Here is a 23,084-nt window from a genome sequence, read left to right as displayed (position 1 = left end):
ACGAGTTTATTGTTTATCCCATTGAGCCCCGAACGGCCAGATCCGACCGCGACACAATAGATTTTCTATTGTGTCTGTGATTCCGGGGCCTGATGGATTATGAAATATATTTAATAATATTTTTTCTTAACAATTATCGTAGAAACATGACGGGAAAGATATGGCTCTCAGTCTATAAAGGTTCGAGGGATGGCGTACTGAACCGCCTTGATGTTGTCTTCTACTGGTTTGAGATTATTAGTGAGTATAAATAATATTATGTATTGTAACATTGTAAAACATCTAATACCATTTCTTTAAATCCTTTGATAGAACATCACTACTATATAATATAGAACAAACTCGCTCTCTGACATCTGTGTGTCTGTATATGCTTAGGTGTTTAAAATTACGCAATTGATTTCGATGGGTTCTTTCGTAAAAGATAGAGTGATTCAAAAGGAAGATTTTAGTATACTTTTAATAAGTTAATTATAAGCGGAAAAAAGCCGGAAGCAGCCGGAATGCTAGTTATTAATGCTATACGATTCATTATTGTATTTCATCCCTTTCATTTCAGGTACCGTTGGTAGTTTCTACGGGATACTTATTGGATTTTCTATTATTTGTGTGACTGAAATTTTTTATTACTTTGTACTTCGATTTTCTATTCGTTTATACCGTTTATGTGTAAAATAAAATTAAAATAGTCAGTGATTTGAATGTGTTATTGTCAGGGCTTAATTTGCGTTAGTACTAAATATTAAATCTCGAGGTGAAAATTTCCGTTGTGCAGCTGCTGCAATGGGGCAATTTTCCCCGTCCGATTAGGGCCCTTGGCCTCCTCCACTCAAGCGACAGCTCAAGCCGAGGTTCGTGGTCCCCGTCAAGGGGGGACGCCCTTGTGCATGTCGCTACCAGGGTGAACCTTCAGTTCACCCCCGCGTCCGCGTTAAAATGTAGAAGCCCTTCTGGCTAACATTGAGAGACACCACAAAAAAAAAGAGGCAATTTTCTTGAATTAAATAATTAAAAAATAACAACGATATTGCAATATTATAATATATTAATTATTTTAGGCGCCAACAGCGTCACGGGTCAAGGCCCATGGGTCGTCTTTCGTGGCGCTACTCTTCTTTTCCTGTATGGCAACACAAAATAGAGAGAACATCCTGTAAAAAAAATGTTTTAAATTTTGTTTAGTCAATTATTTTTAGTTAACAATAAATAAATGCAACGTTGGAATAATTTTGCATCTTCCTCAAATGACTTGTATTCATAAACATGATATTTCATGAATTAAAAAATTAAGGGCATTTACAAGTCCTGCTTTGTCAAATACCAAAACTTACTCTATGGAAAAATTATAAAATAAATACAATTATTAATGAATAAAATATTTAATATAATATTAATGTCTTGATCTTGATTAACGCTAATTAAGTTTAAGCGAAATATTAATAAATTGTATATATATTGTATTGTATGATTACGCCACAGATTACGCAATAATTACGAAATTTTGTACTGCGCATTTCTAACTTCTCAAATATTTCCATTTTCCAAGAATGCGCGTCATTTATCTGTCAAAAAGACTGTGGCAAAATTGGACAAAGGCAAAATTTTGCAGTCGCAATTTGTTTTTAAATAAAATGTCCGCAAATACGCCTCCCGGAGTGAGTGATGGTGAGTTTCTGCTGTGTTTGCTGGAAAAGTTGTTAAAGCGCGATTATCGATGTTTATCTTCGGTTTTAGCGGAAGAAAATAATGAACCATCCCCGCCAAATCCGATTGAAGGTATAGGTTCTAGAATCCGCGATTTAGATGTCGATACTATTCGAAGATATTTGGCGGAAAAGCTTGGTTTTTACGAGCCAACTGAGCCATCAGAAATAGTTTTGGATGAGTTGACTTTAGATGGTATTGTGAAGTGGATGAAAAATGAGCGATGCCAAAATGTTATAACTTTATCTGGAGCTGGTATTTCTACATGTAAGTATTTTTATCATATGCCTTATCGTTTAAAGAGTTGCTCAGTGCCTTTTAAAAATATGTACTTACATGATAATATTGTAATATTTATATTAATTTTTTTATATTGTTTACATTCATAATATTTTGTTTTTAGCCGCTGGCATTCCTGATTTCCGAAGCCCTGAGACTGGTATATATCACAACTTACAAAAGTACAATCTCCCCGAACCACAGGCAATATTTGAGATTAATTTCTTTCGACAAAACCCAAAACCTTTCTTCACACTCGCAAAGGAATTGTTTCCTGGAAACTTTAAGCCAACAGTTTCACATTATTTTATAAGACTATTGCATGAAAAAGGTAAATAAATGATCATTATATTATTCAACAGTCTTTACGGATGTTTTCTACAATTTTAAATAACTAACTAAATATTGAAAGAAATGACAATTTTTCTGGTATGGTGTATAAGCATCTTATCACATTGCTTTTTAATAATTTTTTTCCAATTTTCTTAGACTATATGTATCTAGTTACTTGAATGTTCAAATGTATGTCAGCTTGCAGAGAAGCTAGTACAAAAAAAATATTTGTAGACAATTTGCATGCTTTTTTTGTTGCATGTTTTTTTCACCTCCAGTATTCCATTAGTATGTTGTTCCATTAGGATGTTTGCAATTAGTATCTTTTGTCTTATTACTTTTCTTTCACAATCATTTAAAACTAAGTCTTGTGTAAAAACTAAAAATAATAATTTTTTCCAGGATTATTATTGCGTCATTATACACAAAACATAGACACACTGGAGAGAGGAGCAGGTATTCCGGACGATAAACTGGTTGAGGCTCACGGCACATTCTACACTTCACATTGTGTTGAATGCAAGAAGGAATACTCACTTGAATTTATTAAAGGTACTGTGATATTCAATATGAAATAAATAATCTTTCTTCTAGGCTGGTTCACAATTAATAAATATTATACAATCACAATTAATAACTGTAAAGTTACAATTTTTTTTAAAGCAAGGTTTGAATTTAAAATGTATTGCAATACAAATTATTACACCTTGTTTTATAGTATTATGATTTTTTGAATTAATTTAATCAAATATTAATATTTATAAATGGCATGTTTTAAAAATTCTAATCTTTTCATTTAAATAATTAAAAGAAATCTTTGTACTTAGTTCCATATTAAATATATTATAGGGCAAACACATTATTTTTATTTATATTTTATTAGTAAATTAATTTTCATGTATAAAAAAATTCCAGAGCGCATTTTCGCTGACGAGATACCCATATGCACAGAATGTCCGGGCGTTGTGAAGCCAGACATTGTGTTCTTTGGCGAAAGTCTGCCAGACAGATTCCAGAATTGTATGCAAGAGGATTTCCAGAAATGCGATATGCTTATCATCATGGGTTCGTCACTTGAAGTGCAGCCGTTTGCGTCACTCATTGATATGTAAGTTATTTTATTTTATATGTATTACAGAAAAGTATTTTGTCATTACAAACATTTTTTTTGTATTATCTATCATTAGCGGAATTTTTTTTCAGTTCAGTAGTTGCAGAGATTTATTGCAGAAAAAAAACAAAACTTGCAATATTTCACTTTTCATAATTTTTTTTGTTTGGATTCGTCATTCGATAAGGATTTGCATAGATCTAATTTATAAGCAATAAACATTATATTTTTAACATGAAAGAGCAAAGCATAATTTTACAAATTTTGATGTTTATACAGGACCTCACTTAACTTATAAATAAATAAATAAATATTATAGGACATTATTCCTTACTAGCTATTGCCCGCAGCTTCGCCTGCGTGGAAAAGATAAATTTTCATCATACAAACTTTTATCCCCTATTTTACCCCTTTAGGGGATGAATTTTCTAAAATCGTTTCTTAGGGGACGCCTACGTCCTAACATCTACCTGCATGCCAAATTTCAGCCCGATACGTCCAGTGGTTTGGGCTGTGCGTTGATAGAACTATATCAGTCACCTTTGAGTTTTATATATATAGATAAACATTATATTATTCACATTAAAGCAAAACATAATTTTACAAATTTTGATGTTTATACATGACCTAAATTAACGTCTATTTTCCATATTTAACCTCTCAACCATTGAGGGGCCAGATCCAACCGCGACACAATATATTTTCTATTGTGTCTGTGATTCCGGGGCCTGATGGATTAATAAATGATTTATTACAGGGTTCGATCAATGGTTCTGATAGATAAGCAAGCTGTGATAGAGTGTTACATCTAAAATGAAAAAAAAAAATAGAAAAAAATAAATTAATTAAAAATTAGTAATTATATTTTAAGCTAAGAAATAGTGTAATTTTTTTATATTGAAAACAGCTTTAAGTATATGTAAACTATCTGTATCAACTTATGGATTGGAAATAAACGGGCTTTTTATTATTTATTTATTTATTTATTATTACAGGGTGCCAGACTGGTGTCCTCGTCTGCTCATCAACCGAGAAAAGGCTGGTGCGAGGTTGCCTGTCGTCCGCCTGTGGGGGCTCATGCACGGAGGCCTATTACTCGACGAGGACTCGTTCAGGGATGTGGCCAGACTCGGAGATTGTGATGAAGGGTGTCAGGAATTGGCTGACAAACTTGGGTGGGGGGTGAGTATCTACATCTTTTTACATTTTTAACGTGACAACGTCTTATAATTCGATAGAGCCGGCTGCACGCACGAAAAAACATGACTCATGCGGCGTTACCTCGCTCTGAGGCGTTCCATATAAGGTTTGAAGTGCGAGCGAGAGCGCGGAACGAGCGACAAAGAAGCACAATCGGACGTTGTCACGTTCAACTATCGTCAGTAAACCGACTTTACAGACAACCAATTTTTTTAGGGTTCCGTAGCCAAAATGGCAAAAACGGAACCCTTATAGTTTCGTCATGTCCGTCTGTCCGTCTGTCCGTCTGTCCGTCTGTCACAGCCGATTTACTCGGAAACTATAAGTACTACAGTGATGAAATTTGATGGGAATATGTGTTGTATGAACCGCTACAAAAATATGACACTAAATAGTAAAAAAAAGAATTGGGGGTGGGGCCCCCCATACATGTAACTGAGGGATGAAATTTTTTTTTTCGATGTACATACCCGTGTGGGGTATCAATGGAAAGGTCTTTTAAAATGATATAAAGTTTTCTAAAAAACATTTTTCTTAAAGTGAACGGTTTTTGAGATATCAGCTCTCAAAGTCGTAAAAAGTATGTCCCCCCCCCTCTATTTTTATAACTACGGGGTATAAAATTCTAAAAAAAATAGAGGTGATGCATGCTAATTAACTCTTTCAACGATTTTTGGTTTGATCAAAGTATCTCTTATAGTTTTTGAGATAGGTTGATTTAACTGTAATTTATTATATTTGCTGCTACGGAACCCTTTGTGCGCGAGCCCGACTCGCACTTGGCCGGTTTTATTTTACTATAAAAGAGATTTCAAAAATTAAACTACTAAGTAGGTACTAAGTGTTTTTATGTAGTTTGTGGCCTTTGTAGTGAATATATTTTTGTAATATAATTTATTAAATATCTAGAAGCTCTTTTGTATGTTATATCACTACATATTATCAAATAATTTCGCCTAACCTAAGATCTGTGATCTGCGATAAATTAAAATATGTACAATTAAGTAATTATTAGAGTAATTTTCATCAATATAAGATTAATGTAATAAATCTGTTGCTTAGTACTATTTAAATAAATAAATAAATAAATAAATAAATCATTTATTCCACTTAAAACATTATACAAATTAGAGCGACCCAGACTCCTAAGATAGTAAGAACTGTTTTTCAGGAGCCTGTGTCTTCCATTTACAGTTACACGACACGAAAAAAAAATCAGAGATAAATTAAATAAAATCAAAAATAATTTAAAAATTTACATGCAATTAAAACTATTAAAAAAAAATCAATAACAAATAAGTACATACCGCAAAACAAAAAACAAAATGTGTCTAGCTGTATCTAACTAATTACAAATAAAGCATGTCCAAAACAAATTTCGAAAATTATATCAGTACATAAATAAATTCATCTAAAATTAAATAAGTTAGTAATTATAAAATAAATTGAGCAACAGATATTAAATCAGCAAAAAATCAAAATTAAATCGAAACAATGCAACAATAACAATAAAATGTAAGTTAGTAGTAAGTTATTATAGCTAAATATTACAAATTACAAAATTTGACAGTACTATTTGAGATTTATGCATCCTAAACAAAACAATTATGTCTTTAACACTTATTTTTATATTATCTCACATAGCACATCTTAATTCACAAACAATTATTTCAGGATGAGCTCCGCGCTCTAGTAGCTAGCGAGCACAAAAGGCTAGAACAACAGGGTGCGGTCACACACCCCCACCCTCCAACCCCTTCCACGGTCACCGAACCAGTACCAGGCCATAGCGCTACTGAGCCGAAGCTATAAATATGAAACAAGTGTATACCAGTGTTGTCAAGTTACATAGAATAGTATTCAAATGCTGTATAAGCGAGAATTTTTTAAGAATAGAAAGAATTTGGTGTCTCTTAAACGTTAAACCGAAAGAGTAGAATTAATTCGATTCAAAATTCAAAATTCAAATTAAAAATTCAAAAATTATTTATTGTGGTTGCTCTGGTGGGATCACGGGTGGCCGAGAGATCAGAGACCCATCAGGGGAAAAGACGCGGATTCGAATCCTGCTTCGTAGAATTTTTTCTATCCTTTAAAAATTTCAAATTAAATAGTGTCAGTGTTTTGTGGTGTGAGCTATAAGTTATAAGTTACAAGTGTTTTTGTTGGTGTTTCAAGTGTTATTGGACGAAAGAAAAATATGTACGAGGAAGGTACAGTATGATTCAAACTTAATGCCAGCTCTGAACATTGTACGATCCAATGCGCGGAAAACAATTTTAGATATCAGTGGGACACCATTAAGTTTGGATCAAACTGTAATAAACTCAAAAATGAAAGCAATATATTTTTATTTGTCTATATAATAAATAATCTAACTATAAAAATAAACATGGCTTTTGCATAATTTTACAACTGAGAATGAAATATGAATCCACTTTATATCTTACACAATAAATGTTTCAAGTCAGAATTTTATAAATAGCTTTTGTCTTGCTTACACTTATTTAGATTGTACTATTCTTTCTCTTTTCTGTACGCACAAGAGAGAAGGAACTACGATCGAAAAGGAAATGGCATTAAATTTTGTATACTGTTAGTTAAAGAAATTTTAAAATTAAATAAAGTTGAATTGTGGAAGAACTATTAATTTTTAATAAAAATAATGTTATCATAATTAATTATCTTTAAATGTTAATTTTTGAATTTTGATATAATACTAAAATAGTTAAGCTAGATTATTCGACTATAAGTACATTGTTCGTGTTTTCGACCTTTTGGGTTTTAGATCCTTAATAAGGAGTACATACACCTAAAATTAAAATGCATAATAATGCAATTTTTATTCAATAGACAAGTATAATATTATAAATAATACTTCTAACACAAAATGTTTCTTGAATATGAATGAAAAACTTAATATTGATATGCATTTTAAATTTGGTGTATGGTTCCTGAGGGTTATATTTATGGTTAATATAAGTTTTAGGATTTAATTATTTGAGTTGTTTCTATTCTGTATTGGTATTAACAAATAATTTCAAATATTTATCAAGTCTGAATAAAATACATACATTTTAAGAATAAAAAAAAATGTTTTCAAAAAATTTGCTATAGTAGATACTATTGACAATTATTGCTTAATTTTTTATGAATTTGGAAATGTAATTATAAGCATTAAATTGTAATTTCTTCTAGTTTAGAATTATCTTCCAACAATCTGCTATTGATATAGATATTTGTACTATTTATTACAAACCACTTAAATTAATTTTATTTGTGTGATATTTGTGTTTATGTGGGGTCCTTAAGGTTTAAATAATGTGTAGTTTTATTGGCATAGTTTTAGAATATGTGGGTTCATCCAACATGGTTTCCATTTTAATTAAGCTGTGTAACTTTTTTAAATATTTAATGTAGGAACAGAAATTTAAAATAACAATGTATGTATGTCACGTTTGTGCTGTTTCAGCTTTTTTTTATTTTTATATAGTGCACAGAAATACACTTGCACTGATTATTAAGCTATTGCATAGCTTCTATCGCGGGCCTTGAGCGCGGGGACCGAATCCAGAAATTTAGTAACGAAAAACCTCACGCTCCCCACTCTGACGGGCGTGGAGGTGTGGCTTGAAAGTTGAAGGTATAGCATGCAATAGCTTTACCGCGGCAGTCCCCGAGTGCCACACGTCTTTTATATTAAAAAGTTTAAATAATTCCAAGTAATCAACCCACCCTATAGATAAATAGATTTTCATAGAAAACAATATATGTAGTAACTTATTAAATAAATAGGTTACGATTAAGTGCTTCTGCGCAGCAGTTAAAGAAACATACATCTAAATATAACACAGTTCCTCTAAAAAAGTACAGCAATATTTATAAATAGACATATTAATAAACAAATAAGTACATATTATTCAATGTGTTGAAAGTTGAAATTCAGTAGATTTTAGAGTGTAAAATCTAAAAAAAATATATCTTAAATCGAGTTTTAGAGCTAATTAAGCATAAATTATTTTCACTTTATTCATATTTCATAATACCTAACACCAAAATAATTATCGATTTTTGATATTTAAAAAATCTGTCTAATATGTATTGAAATATGTAAAATATAACTGATATTATTTAAGTATTGTTTTCTCTCTCTATGTGGGACTTCTCTCAAAATGAATAAACTTAGTATTATCTATCCTTTTTTAGAAATAATCACTTCAACAATGCTTTACAATAATAATATTAACAAATTATGAATTATTCAGAATCCAGTTATAAAGCATTTATATTCATAACTCACATGACTTATGAAAATATTCAAGCAATATTGTATTGTCATTAATTTTGTTTAGAAAAATTTTAATAGTTAGTAAATTAGTAGATAATATGAGAATTTATTTATTATTTTTGTATAATATAACTTGTGCTTATGTTGGAAGTTAAATTAAATGTTATCGTGTATGTGTTTGTTTTATTTTACCTTACCTACCTATTTATTTTTATAGGGTCAACCGGGGCAATTGCAACTATGGGGCAATTGCAACTATGGGGCAATTGCAACTACTTATCATAACTCATTTATTAGAGTTGTTGTAATATATCGCCATCTATGATTCAATAACTCAACGACTAATAAATCTTACAAATAATAGATGGCGCCACTACGATGAAAACTATTTGATTTATAGGCCATTTTGTCAAACCGCCATTTTGAAGTTGGTGTGCGTAAAAACAGGTGTCGGGTTTTGCAGACAAAAAAATTGTTTAGGAGTGATTTTTTGCAGGTGTTTTTGATTGGACACGATTATCACAAGCCGTAAGTTATTTCATTTATATTTTAAGTGCGTTAGTTGACTCTATTTTGTGTTATTGATGCAGTTACATTTGCCCCATGAAAATTTCACTATGGGGTTATTGCAACTGTGAGGTTAGTTACAATAGCCCCTTATATTTTTGTATGAAACTAAAAACACTAGTGATGTGACAGTGTCGATATTTTTAATTTATTATGTATCCTTCTTCGTAGTCAAAATATACTTTCTTTATGATTAATTAAAGAAGAACCATCGATTTTTTTTTCGATATTATACCCAGAGACGGGTTCGTAAGTAAAATTCAAATTAGATAAAACCAGCGTGGTTAAAGAATATAACTAAAAACGAGGTCGTCTTTTTTGCCTCTAAATATTTTAAACAATAGTTGTATGATGAGAAACATCTAAATCATAAAATTAGGTAGACATGTTTAATGTTTAACTACCGAGCAGTGAATGAACGTGTAAAACAAATGATCAATAAACTGAATTCTAATTGAATGCTAACTTATTTATTTATTTATTATTGCTTAACATATTAATGCTGCAGGCCGTAACGGCATGTTGCAGTCAAAGTAGTAAGTGTTTATTACTATACTTCAATGGTATTTCAGATGGTGAGGAATTACAAACGTAAAAAAGAAGTTGGCTACTCGCAAGATGATCTTATGAAAGCATTGGAAGCTGTGCGTAGTAAAAAATTAAATAGTTATGCAGCCGCTGCAGAGTATGGGGTGCCGAGATCAACTATTGTACATCGTATATATGGAACGAGAGGTGCTAAAATGCCGAAACCTGGCAGACCCGGTGTATTTTCCAAAGAAATGGAACAAAAAATTGCAAATTACTTACACATTATGGAAAAGTGTGGTCTTCCCCTAACTAAAAAAGAAGTCAAGTTCTTAATTGCAGAATATATTAAACGCAACGGTATCATCACACTATTTAAAAATGATGTTCCCTGTAAAAAACTGTATATTCCTGAAAAATGTGATTGCTGTGCATCGAGATATATTACTAGAGGGGTTATTCCAAACAAAAACATTGCGCGCGGCCGATGTGGTGGGGTACGTGTGGAACGAGCGAGGCGTGGCTTCAAGTTCAAAGATTAAGCAATGCGTGCAGATGCGACACATTGTGCAATCTGTTTACTCGGTACTATCTGGTGGTACTGATACTAGGGAATTAATAAAACGAGGATTTTATATTAAACTATGTATTTTAATTTCCTTTAAATAATATCAATTTATTAAGCTTTTGTCGTTTTGTGTAGTAATCAATAGTTTTATCAGTTTTTGCTTCATGATGTAATTTAAATGGATACGATGATTCAATGTTGATGGCGTTTACGTATAAGAAACTCACATTTTGAAAAATCTCACGCGAGATTCGAGGATGGGGGAGGGGTTGAATAAATTCTCACGACATCTCACCAGGGGGGGAGGGAGGTGCAGAAAATTTTAAAAAACACCTCACGTAATTTATGGACGCCCCCTTACTCGATCACAATTTTTGTAACTTTACTATAAACGGAACTACATTTAAAAATATACTTTATTTATTGAGTTATAAGGTTGCTTCCATTCTGTTTATTTACATTCTCAAAAACATCAATCGCTGCAGAGGTGGCTTGCGACAAAGGCGGCTTGTGTCAAAGGCCTCGGCGATATCATTTAAGAACATAATATTATGTACTTTAGGCAAACTTGTTATAAGATCTATTTTACTTTCTTATTGGTCCATTTGACAAGGATATTGGGTAAGATACCTATTGGAATAATTTTATTATTATGTATGTACTTATTAAATCCGCGAATAAAAAAAATTTTTAGTCGTGAATATAGAAATTGGGTCGCATTTTTTTAATCCGCGAATAGTGAAAACACGAATAAAGGAAGCGCGATTAAGGAACTTTTACTGTATTAGTTTCTGTGAATGTTGTGTTTATTTGTAATTGTTGTGCATAATAATTTATAAATCCTATTGGAACAACTATTGATTAGGCTTTTTTTAATAAATAAAAATAGGTAAATAAATAAATATTACTTAATATAACCTACCGTTTTACTTTGCGTAGTCGGGTAAAAGTATAAATATTTAGGTACTACACCACGGTAATCTTTCCTAGTAGATATTGTATATAAAAAATCCAGTTACATTTTTTTAACAGACTCATCGATAGTGTCACGTCTGTGCTGTTAGTCTATGAAAAATGGCGCGAAACGCAGAACGCGTGGTGATTTTTCGCAAAATGATAACAATATTAGTAAAATGCATGACTTACTCATAATAAGGAAACTTACTGGTGAAAAGTCACTCCTCGGGCTTTGTTTGTATTATGGGAACTGTTAAAACAATATCTAAGCAAACACGAAGGCATTTTGAACAGAGCAATAACACGTGTTGACGCGGCAAGCGGGGGGCACAGTCCGACACAGACTAAAGAGACTTGTGATTCTTACCTCTAGCTCGTGTTAAAGAGAGTGTAGTAGCGATCGCCTCTCTAGTACGTAGTACATTCTATCTCGATGTTGCTGTGTAAGATTTTTTATAAAGAGACTAGAGACTTAAATGTTGTTAAAACTTTATATTCCTGAAAAATGTGATTGCTGTGTAAGATTTTTTATAAAGAGACTAGAGACTTAAATGTTGTTAAAACTGTATATTCCTGAAAAATGTGATTGCTGTGTAAGATTTTTTATAAAGAGACTAGAGACTTAAATGTTGTTAAAACTGTATATTCCTGAAAAATGTGATTGCTGTGTAAGATTTTTTATAAAGAGACTAGAGACTTAAATGTTGTTAAAACTTTATATTCCTGAAAAATGTGATTGCTGTGTGTTAGATTTATTAGAGACTTACATATTGTTAAAACCTTATAGGTATTCTTAAAAAAATGATTGTTGTGTACGATTTTTTTGTAGAGACTGTTAAATAAGTAAGCCAGGGTATTATTTTAGATGATAAGAATTTGTTTTTTTCATTGTTTACGAAACCAAAGTTGTGAATCTCTTATGTAAAACTAAGTAGGATAGTTCTGTGATTGTCCAAGTAATTTTTAATAAATGGTTGATTAACTAATAAACGTATTTTGTTTGGTTTACGTTTATAACAATACTAGATTTCCGCCCGCGGCTTTGCCCGCGTTTTCAAAGGAAAATCCGCATAGTTCCCGTCCTCGTGGGATTTCCGGGATAAAACCTACCCTATGTGTTAATCCAAGTTACCCTCTATATGTGTGCTAAATTTCATTGTAATCGGTTCAGTAGTTTTTACGTGAAAGAGTAACAAACATCCATACATCCATACAAACTTTCGCCTTTATAATATTAATAGGATTTAACACAAAGAATATTATTTGTTTTGACCAAAAACTAAAATTGACTTAGTAGGTAGGGGCATTGTAATTTTTTTTGTTGCGATTTAAAGTGGTAAATCAAAGTACCTACATGAGTTTTTCCTCTAAATAATGCGGCGCCATCTACGATCGCAACGTTATTGTAGCAATAGTTCCCTTATACACAATAGTACGATACAAATCACACGCAGAATAATAAAAAAATATCGATGAATAAGTTTTTTGCATTCCCCACACTAATTCTCTAACAAATAGTTGCATTTGCCCCACATTTAGAAAAATAAGATTTTTCCTGAAAACTCGTCCTTGCTACACGGTAATCCAGTTCAAAATCCTATGAATAACATGAAATCTCATAAATATATTCTATATTCGTTGTTTTATATGAAATAGAAGAAGAGCTATGGCAGTTAGTTGCATTTACCCCCGACATGGGGTTAATGTAACTTTTTCTACCAATTTTAGGAAATATTCTCACTACCAGTTATTTATAAGACTACTGTATTGCTTGTTTGGTTTAAAATAATCTTGAATAAATACAAAAAACAATAAATGGGTCAAATAAATGACCAAATATAAAAGGAGATAACTGCAACCGATCAAACTTGAGACTTGTTATTTTTTAGTTGCATTTGCCCCGGTTGACTATATATAACATGCAAATAACTCAATTATGGTATTCAAAAATATCAATTCCTAAACAAGGTTGCAACCTATGGTTGCATTAAAAAAATAAGCTAGTAGTTTTAATTTTTACCATGTAACCTTCGGCCTTCCCTTTCGATCCAAAGCACACGGGACCATGAGGATCATAAGCTAATAGACAGTAAAAAATCATGAAATGCAACCACTTTAGGAAATTTTCGACAAGAATCCTGCTGAAAATCTTAATATAGCAAGCGTAAGTCCCCAATCAGTTATTACTTATTACGTATACCAAGCATAGGTTTACGGAATAACTGATCACTTACAACGCATATGGGAAATACTAGGGTAAATAGCTTGTATAAACCCATTCAGATACAACAAAGGGGAACGTAAAACGAGAAAAAACAAACTTCGCGACTGATGATGAAATACTGAGATGAAAATTAATTAACTAAACTAATGACGAATATTAGTTTTCATAAAATACTATATTAAAATATTATAGTTACTATAGTTATGTAATAATAATGTAGATCTAGGTACTTTTGGGTCGTCTATTCAGATATTAAAATTCTAGCCGTGCCTAAATTACTAGGTGAGCTACTTGAAAATTAGAAATACGTAGATTTAGTAGATAGTTTAGGCTTTAGAATACATACCTATTATAAAAACTGAGATATAAGCGGACTATGTACGCATAAAAACACGTTCCGGTTCGCACAAGCGGGTGCTTAATATAATATGATAAAAGCTGGTGTGTTCACATGAGATCCCGATACGAGGCCGTCGGATACGGCCATGCAATATTATGTGCTGTGTGAATACAACATTCGGTTTTTCCAGATCCGATGAAAATAAGATTTGTAGCGTCATGTTGCGTTTTGTCGGTTAGGGCTCACACACATGGGGACAGCGGCCACCGGCCACAAAACGCCGCCACCGGTACATTTACTTTTCATACATTTTATATGGACTCGCCGCACTCGGTTGATGCCGCACCGGTGGTCGCCACACTCTACAAGTTGTATACGTAGTATAATATTATTATTAGTCTGTGCTACAAGCTTCCAACTTCAACGTGGCAGCGCTTGTGGCTCGTGTGCGACTGCGGCGACACCTATGACCTACCTACATTGCTTACTCTTTTCGGTATAGGTATATGGGGACCTTCAAGAAGAGAGCATAAAGCACTTGAAAGGCCGGCAACATACTCACAATGTCTCTGGCACTGTGGGTAGGTACTTATTATGGGCGACGTGGAGCACTTACCACCAGGTGACGCCGGACGCGTTTGCTCTGTTGCGTCCTCGTGCATAAAAAAAATATAGGTATTCTTAATTCTATCTTTGTCTTACTACGCAGCTGCACCTGCTGCAGTACGTGAATGTGTACGTTATTATGCATATTATGTTCGTGAATCGTGTGGGTAGAATGTTTATGTAGATAACGCGGAATAGCTCTAGCCTCCGCCAGTTTGTTCCCATCTACGTCAGTTTATATACCATGTATTGTGTTGTGTTATAAGGCATAGAATATTATATACTCTAACGAAGCTTTTTTAAGGTGCTTTTTAATGATTATTGGTTACTGAATTACTGATACCTATTATTTTTTGTGATCTTATTTTCTAATTTTGATACCATTTGTTACGAGCTCTATGACTCTACTAATATTAACGATTTCGGAGCAAAGCAGTATTTAACTAATTCTACTACCTTTAGGCAGTTAACCTTTTGACCGCCAATGACATCTATAGATGTCATGCGCAATCGTGCCCTGTGCGCCAACGACACCTATACATGCCAAGAAACAGATCATAGATAAATACAAAATAAACATATTAAACCTTTACTTTTACGTGTTTTATTTATACAGTTTATGAACTGAATCCCCAGTTATTACATAATTGTACACAGTAAACAAAATTGCCAAGTAGTTATTCAAATATTTGATGACAAAAAATAACTTAATTAATGGCTAAAAAAGCATGTTCTCTCGCGCCAATGACATGTATACGTGCCTACTAGTGATGTAGTGTAATATTCAAGTAACTTCATTAAAATTTCAGCGAAATTACTCTAATTCGCTTAATTTTTGTAATAACTACAAAAAAAATATATAAGCTTAGTCACTGAGAAAAAAGGTAAATACTACATTCTTTGGTATAATACCATATTGTCTATATTGTGGATATTGTTGATTTGAATATTTTCCTTTTCGCCAATCATGCGCATCCCTAGCACAGTATCGATATGCAATCCCTTCTGCGCCATTGACATGAATAGATGTCGGACTGGTGACGTCGTAAGCGCGTGCCGTGTTGTTAAGTGCGGAAAGTTGTAAAAATATTTTATCGAGTAGCGGGCGAGAGAGCGAGCAGTTTTCAAAATTTATTACCTAATAAGTCTAATCAGTGCCTTTATTAGAATATTCTTATGATACAAATTGTCGCTATGTCATATCAAAATATGGTAATTGACCTAAATAGGTACCTACATATAATTAGTATTTGTAATAACTCAAGTATTAAACTAAATGATTGGAAAATAAATATGTAGTTTTAATGCAATTCCCTTTATTTAAAGGTAATAGTTGTTTTGATATTTACAAATAAACACTCCACAATAATACCTATAGTTCATATAAACTTAATAAATAAAATCGATAAGTTATAATAATATACAGGTACACATCCCTAATCAGAAGCGAGAGATTATAAAAAAAAGGATGGTTGCCCGCGCCATTGGCATGTATACATGCCAATGGGGCGTAACTGATAGAGAATAGTGCTGTAACTTGCTGCAATTTTATATGTATTTTTGTATCTCAAAAGGTTGATTTTTTTTGTTGATAGTTGCTATAAATGTGGTCTTAAGTTTTTACAGTAGGAGATGAGGTTAAATAAATATTATTTTTGTGTTATAAGCTGTTTATTTAAATATTCAGACGTGAATTATTATGTTTATCGATAACATTTTGGACTCCCTACTATTTTCAAGGTTATCTCATTGAATTTGTGGCTTGGCGTGGAGGGCACGGCGATGCGTTTTTGCTCTGGCGGTCAAAAGGTTAAAGCCATATGTACCTAACGGGGTAGGTTTACGCATAGTTTTTCGTTGATGTATAAATTTATGAGATATACAAAGGTTGAGTAAGAAAGAACATCAATTTTTATAAGTTTTTCAATATAAAAAATTTATTTTCATTGTTACAGGTTAATTGAAAATAAAGGACAGGTTAAAATAAAAGTCATATTAATTTAACATAAATCTATTTCATTACAAATTACAATATACAATGAGAAGTTTATCTATCAGATGATGTAGTCACAGACTTAACTTATAAAATGTAAATAATTAAATAGTAGCTGGTCCAAAAGGTACTGTTTTAAGGCACTGAATTTAGAATGGACACCATAAGTTAGAGTAGGTTTGATAATTTACAATATTATCTTTAAGAGCACAGGTACCTCTATCCTTACAGAAGCTAAATGAATTAATGAAATATAAATATGAATACTATTCTATAATTAATTCAACGATCCGAGTAGCAACTTAAATCTCAATTAGTATTTAAAATCATAGTTAATAACTAGAAATAAATGCTAAAATAACTAAAACCTACCTGTCCTGTGTATCTGTCTCCAAAAATGAAATTTGTTAACATTCTTCATTATACTTAGTACATTTTTTATAAACTATTTACTAAAATTGATTTCTATAATGGGCGGAAGTTTTAAAATAGCATTTATTTTGAAGTGAAACTTCTTTAGGCGCGTTGAGATTAAAATTTCAAGGTCGCGTCATGGCAATAGCGTCACATCATGGAGAAAGGCGAAGATTATTATCTTTGAATCTTGCCAAAGAAGTTTCACTACTGACACGTGTGCTCGGCACACACGCTCTTTTATTTACTAATTACACAAACATTGAATTTTCATTTTAACATTTAAAAAAATCGAAACAATATTGACTATAAATAAATGGAAAAGGTGTACAGAATCCACATTTATTTCGATATAATGAAAAGATGTCCATACTTCATATTTCTTTACATAAAAAAGATTCTCCGTATTATTTTTTCATTCTTTAGCGTCAGTGATCCCCTCGGAGCTGATAGCGAACATGGCCTCTGTCTCCGGTAAGCACGGACTATCATATATCTTGCACACCCTGTTATCTCCTCTACCCTTTCTCAAGTAAAGCCTGGTGGTCGAAGCATGTGCTAGGATGTGACCTCCGATGGGCTTCTTGGTGTCTGCGTTGAACACTCCTACGGAATCCACTTGGGCGACTACTTGGTTTGTTATTATTATTGCTACTCCAAACTGAAATGATTGATATTAGGAAAAATGTTAATATATTTATGTGAAACAAGTAACTATCTTGTATGATAGCTAACAGAATCACTAATCACCTTGTTGGATATAATCCTGTGTGAGAACTGTTCTGAAAAGACCAACTGGATGATTTTTTTGGTATTATTAATGAATATCATCTGATTAATGTTTTTTTTGCACAGGGAAGTATTTGTATAATACATTCATTCAGGGAAATGTCTATCTTGCATATATTTATGTCACTAGATTTCCGCCCGCGGCTTCGCATAGAACCGCAATAGAAAACCCGCATAGTTCCCGTTCCCGTGGGATTTCCGTGTTAAAACCTATCCTATGTGTTAATCCAAGTTACCCTCTATATGTGTGCTAAATTGTAATCGGTTCAGTAGTTTTTACGTGAAAGAGTAACAAACATCCATACATCCATACATCCATACTTACAAACTTTCGCCTTTATAATAGTAGTAGGATTATTTATAAATTATTATAAAAACAACATTTCAAAAAGGTATCTAACTCTACAAGTAAGTAATTAATTGTATCCTAACCTCATCAGCCAAACGAAGCAGCATCCTCATGAATCTTCCAAGATGTTGCTGTCTCGGGTTCAGTTCTCCGCGCCCAGAGTAATCTGTCCGGTACAATGCTGTCACACTGTCCACTATTAGGAGGGAATACCTGGAAAAATAATAAAAATTATATTACAAATAAATTATATTACAATTACAAATAAAAAATTTTTTTTTTTCTTTTTTAAATATGTCAGATGATGTAAAAATAGCAATAAATTATACATTTCTAACTATAGATATATAAGAAAACTAGCTTTCCGCCCGCGTTTTCAAAGAAAAACCTGTTCCCGTAGGATTTCCGGGATAAAACCTATCCTATGTCCTTTCTCGGGTATCAAAATATCTCTATACCAAATTTCATGCAAATTGGTTCAGTAGTTAAGGCGTGATTGAGTAACAGACAGACAGACAGAGTTACTTTCACATTTATAATATTAGTATGGATGTGTAAACAAAGTTAAGCAAGCTTATGTTTATACAATCCTTTAAAATTAACTACATATTCCAAAATTCCCATCACAAAACACCTCCATTTCATACCTTATTTAACTTTACACTGTACCTTGATTCAGCCATCATAGCGCAAGCCTGCACCAACAGTTGCGTCTGATGATCAGTATTATAAGCCCTAGCGTAGGCCACATTGTCTAAAACCGCGGCTCCTTCCATCCCATATCGCTGAGCTACGGCTAATAGTCTCTCTGGTCGGAATGTGCCTTCTGTATCTATGTACATGCATTTACCCTCACCGCCTGATTGCTCTATGGGCAACTGAAATTGTTTTAAATGTGTTTTTAATTAACTCTGTATTTTGAAGTAGCTTTTTCATTTTTTCCTATAATGAGCAGCTTAAAAGACAAATGATGCATTATGTGATTGTTGATTGAAATAATTAGATATCAAAGACTTAATGGATTTAAACGCGATTTATTAATATTATAATCCAAGGGTTTCATAGACTTGTGATCATGCTCAATCCAGTGTGCGAAATGTCCGTAAAACACAAGAAATAACTATGTTATATGATTGCTAAAAAAATTGAGGATTTTTAAATAATTATTACTAAAAGAGAGGTATTTACTTGTGAATTAATAAAGTGTTAGTTATCGAACCAAGTTTATTTTCAATTTATACAAATATTTTCATATTGTTTGCATAATATGTATAAGACAGTATATAAATTTTGTTTTTGTGTGCATTGTACAATAAAGTGTTTTCTATCTATCTATCTATCTATAAAACATACCTGACAGGTGACAGCAAGTGTGTGACATAGCTGTGTCTTGCCTGTGCGGAATTCACCAAAGATTTCTGTGATGGAGCCAGTTTCAATGCCACCTCCGAGTAGTCTGTCTAATTCCTTAGATCCTGTCGTCAATTGAATTATCTCAGCTCTGAAATGTGATGTTTATTTAATTTTTAAATATTATATCATAAGATTACATGAATTACAAGGGATTTAAAACAACATTCTATTAATAATTGTAAAAGTAAAGCTACAATGGTTAATAATTAGGAAGTATTAGTTTGCAAATTAGTTTCTTTATTAATTGAAATTGTTGAGCTCATAAAATATTTAACAAATGTAGAAAATATTACAAGCAGTTTACCTTGGATCAAGTAAGACTAAACTTGAATTGGAAAAGCAGTTATTTTTTTTAAATAAGCCCTTATGGATCTACCTTTTCTGATGAAACTCTGTAGCTGTAGTGAATCCCATAGGCACAAGTTTCGAAGCCTCTGCCAGTATTTTGTCCGCTTTTGCTTCTGAAATGCCTTTTATAGTTATTAACCATTTTTTAGGTGCATAAGCAACTGATTCCACAGTGTGATAACCAGCTTCTTCTAATTTTTTAATATCCCCTGATGTAATGCCATTGCCCTGAAAAGTTCAATTAAAAAATAGTAAATAACAACGGTTATACAAACAAATAAAATTATAAGTTAATCCTTTACATTTTGAAATGAGAAAATCAAGTGCAGAACATCTTAACAGTGTCACATACTTAGCTAAAATAATTTCAAGATCCCAGAGAGTAGAAATAACTGCAATAAGTTCAAGAATATGAAAGACATTAATACATCCAATTGAACTCTACTACGCCTTGTCCTTTATTAACTAATAAACTAAATTACATAAAAGATGTATTACTTAACTCTTACCTCTAGTTTGCTTATAAGTTGTGGTCCACAATCATCTAAATCTTCTGCATCTAAAGTAGCAGTTGCTGCAGACGCTGTTGCAGTCATTGTTTACAAATATCACCGAAACATTTACTGCAGCGATACAAACGATAATATTAATTAATTATAAATATAATCTGTATCTTTGTAGTCTGTAATATAAAATCTACAAGGACAGCTTCAGGATAAGAGTTAACAAATTCAAAATTTATAAACACAATGCATGTTTCGAGTTTCGACCTGTTATAAAATGTAAATGACATTTGACATTTAAATTTTAATAAAAAAATGACACGATCGAAAAATAAATTTCACTTTAATTAATGAATATGACCGTTTTTTAAATAATAATATATAGTTTAAGTTTTGTGTAGTAAAATTGGCAGAATCTTTTATGTTACTTTCTAAATAAATTTAGTTTAATTTTTACTTTTACACAAATATCTGACATTTCCCGCCAATTCTTCTTCCACCACAGTATAAATATATAAAATTCATAGATAAATAAGGTAAAAATAAATATGTGAAATAACAATAATTACGTAATTTATATTGTTTTTATTTTATTGAATGAATTTTCTTTTAAGAAATCGTTGGCGTTTTTTAATTGAAATATTTCTTTACAAGATATTTATTTATTTTCTTTAATACCATACGGAGATGCTAAAAAAACATGTACACATAAGCACATTTACATGGTCGTTTGTTACAATTTCATAAAAACCTTATATAGGGTGAAAGGTAAGACGTTTGACGAATTTAGACAGGAGCTTCTACTCATGAAACTGAACAACTTTTGTTCTACAACTTTGCTGAATTCGTAAAAAAAAAATTGGACTTTGTAAGGAAACTTCGCTAATCAGCTGACCGATTTCCATACAAACTCCACATTTTTTTCTACGAATTCAGCAAAGTTGTAGAACAAAAGTTGTTCAGTTTCATGAGTAGAAGCTCCTGTCTAAATTCGTCAAACGTCTTACCTTTCACCTGGTATAATATTTTATACGTAACGTACGGTCAGGCGAGCCAAATTTAAAAAATTACCTAAATAAAATTCGTTTGAATGGCGCGATTTATGTCATTACGAATCAACGAATGAATAGGTTTTTTAGTAGGTAGGTACCTATTCACGTAATCGGTAATACTCTTATATTTTTGGATAGTGAGTGAGCATATCACTGAAGTCGAGGAGACGGTGCATTTTAATTGCCCAAAGGGACCTTTACGCAAACTCAAGCAAATGCAAAATCGAGTGTTTCACTTTTCCAATTTCACGTTCAATTGCTTCTTTAAGATCAATCGTTTCAAAGCTTGCTGCTGTCTGCGTTTTTACAAATTAGGGTTAATTTAAATATTTGAGTCTTAAGACACAAGAGACCAATTAGGTATCCCGCATCATCCAATTGGAAACTGTTGAATAAAATTTGCATTGTAAGCTGTGGAGCACAAGCTTTGCATAGCACTTTTGGGGGTGTGAAGCGTAAAGAAGACGAACTTGTTAGAATTTTAATTAATGGTGTTTAGTATTTTTATGGAATTCATTACATTATATTATATAGAATAATATATTTGGTATATACATTATACATACATAATTAATTATTCTGGAAATCGTTACCGATTAGTTTTTTAGCGCCATCTATGTTTAAAGTGTGTGTATTTATAATATCAACGTTGTAATTTAGTTGTTATTGTGGCTATAGTACAAGAGTAATGAAACAGATGTCGCTTTATTTAACGAGTGATAATAATTCATAGAAAGAAAATAAAAATAAAAATAATAGGGATATAAAAACACGCTAAAACTCATCAAATTAATTTATTGTTATCGATAAGTGTTCAAAGTTTGAATTATATCCGAACCTATAATGTGGGTTGAAACCATGGTCAAATAATTTGTCCATGGTTGAAACTGAGTCTACAGGAGCCAGTTAGATAAAGTACCTACCTATATACAAACATACAAACATACAGGTGAAACTGATAATAAGCGTGTTAAAATATTTTTAAATCGGTCCAGTAGGACCAAGTAGGATAAGCAAGTACTACTAACAAAAAACAAACGCTACCTACTTTTAAATTTTAATATGTACACAATTAATGTTATTAATCGACTTTCAAAAACAAAAAAAAAGGAGTTTCTATCCATTCACTGGAGGTATGTATTTTTTTCGTATGGGTACCTATGTTCATTGATATTAATTATTTTATTACTAGCTATCCACCCGCGTCTTCGCCTTCGTATACGTATAGTCGTTCGTTCAGCAGTAGGTATTGTGTGACGGAGTAACCAACAAACATAAAAACTTTCCCATTAATCATTTAAAGTAATATTAAGTAAGTAGTAGGATAATTTCATTACTATATGAGTACCTAAACCCACAATATTATTAATGATTGAGTTTCTTAATTTATATTATTAATATAGGTATAGGTACCAATTGATTTAGAAAGGTAAAGTAGGTATACGATGTTTCTCGTTAATTATGTAATTAGTAGGTAGGTACCTACTCTTTAATACAAATAGTAATATATTATAATAT

At 32.0% G+C, this 23,084-nt stretch overlaps 2 protein-coding genes across 3 annotated transcripts; one reads left to right on the top strand and one right to left on the bottom strand.

The window, feature by feature from the left end:
* The first annotated feature begins 1,504 nt into the window (after positions 1-1,504).
* Positions 1,505-7,941, top strand: LOC149480317 (NAD-dependent protein deacetylase sirtuin-2-like). Of its 2 annotated transcripts, XM_089706947.1 has the most exons (7): positions 1,505-1,665; positions 1,735-1,971; positions 2,108-2,314; positions 2,719-2,868; positions 3,232-3,424; positions 4,423-4,609; positions 6,302-7,941. In XM_089706947.1, exons 1-7 carry the CDS (start codon positions 1,548-1,550, stop codon positions 6,437-6,439), a joined length of 1,230 nt encoding a protein of 409 aa, XP_089563073.1. In that variant the 5' UTR covers positions 1,505-1,547; the 3' UTR covers positions 6,440-7,941. The 2 variants fall into 2 exon arrangements, with proteins under 2 accessions (XP_089563073.1, XP_089563071.1); XM_089706945.1 differs by having other exon boundaries at positions 1,510-1,971.
* Positions 7,942-17,510: 9,569 nt separating this feature from the next.
* On the bottom strand, positions 17,511-20,799 carry spn-A (RAD51 recombinase homolog spn-A). Its single transcript, XM_089706393.1, has 6 exons — positions 20,521-20,799; positions 20,040-20,239; positions 19,604-19,751; positions 18,920-19,128; positions 18,334-18,463; positions 17,511-17,773 (listed from the first exon to the last, which is right to left on the bottom strand). Exons 1-6 carry the CDS (start codon positions 20,605-20,607, stop codon positions 17,528-17,530), a joined length of 1,020 nt encoding a protein of 339 aa, XP_089562519.1. The 5' UTR covers positions 20,608-20,799; the 3' UTR covers positions 17,511-17,527.
* Positions 20,800-23,084: the final 2,285 nt, after the last annotated feature.

This window comes from Colias philodice, chromosome 18 (assembly GCF_061535455.1).
Source record: "Colias philodice isolate Cphi_HAF_F1 chromosome 18, ilColPhil1 Martin Lab GWU primary, whole genome shotgun sequence".
Taxonomy (NCBI): Eukaryota; Metazoa; Arthropoda; class Insecta; order Lepidoptera; family Pieridae; genus Colias; species Colias philodice.
Note: the sequence above shows the minus strand (reverse complement) of the source record. Positions and strands in the feature narration are given on the sequence as shown.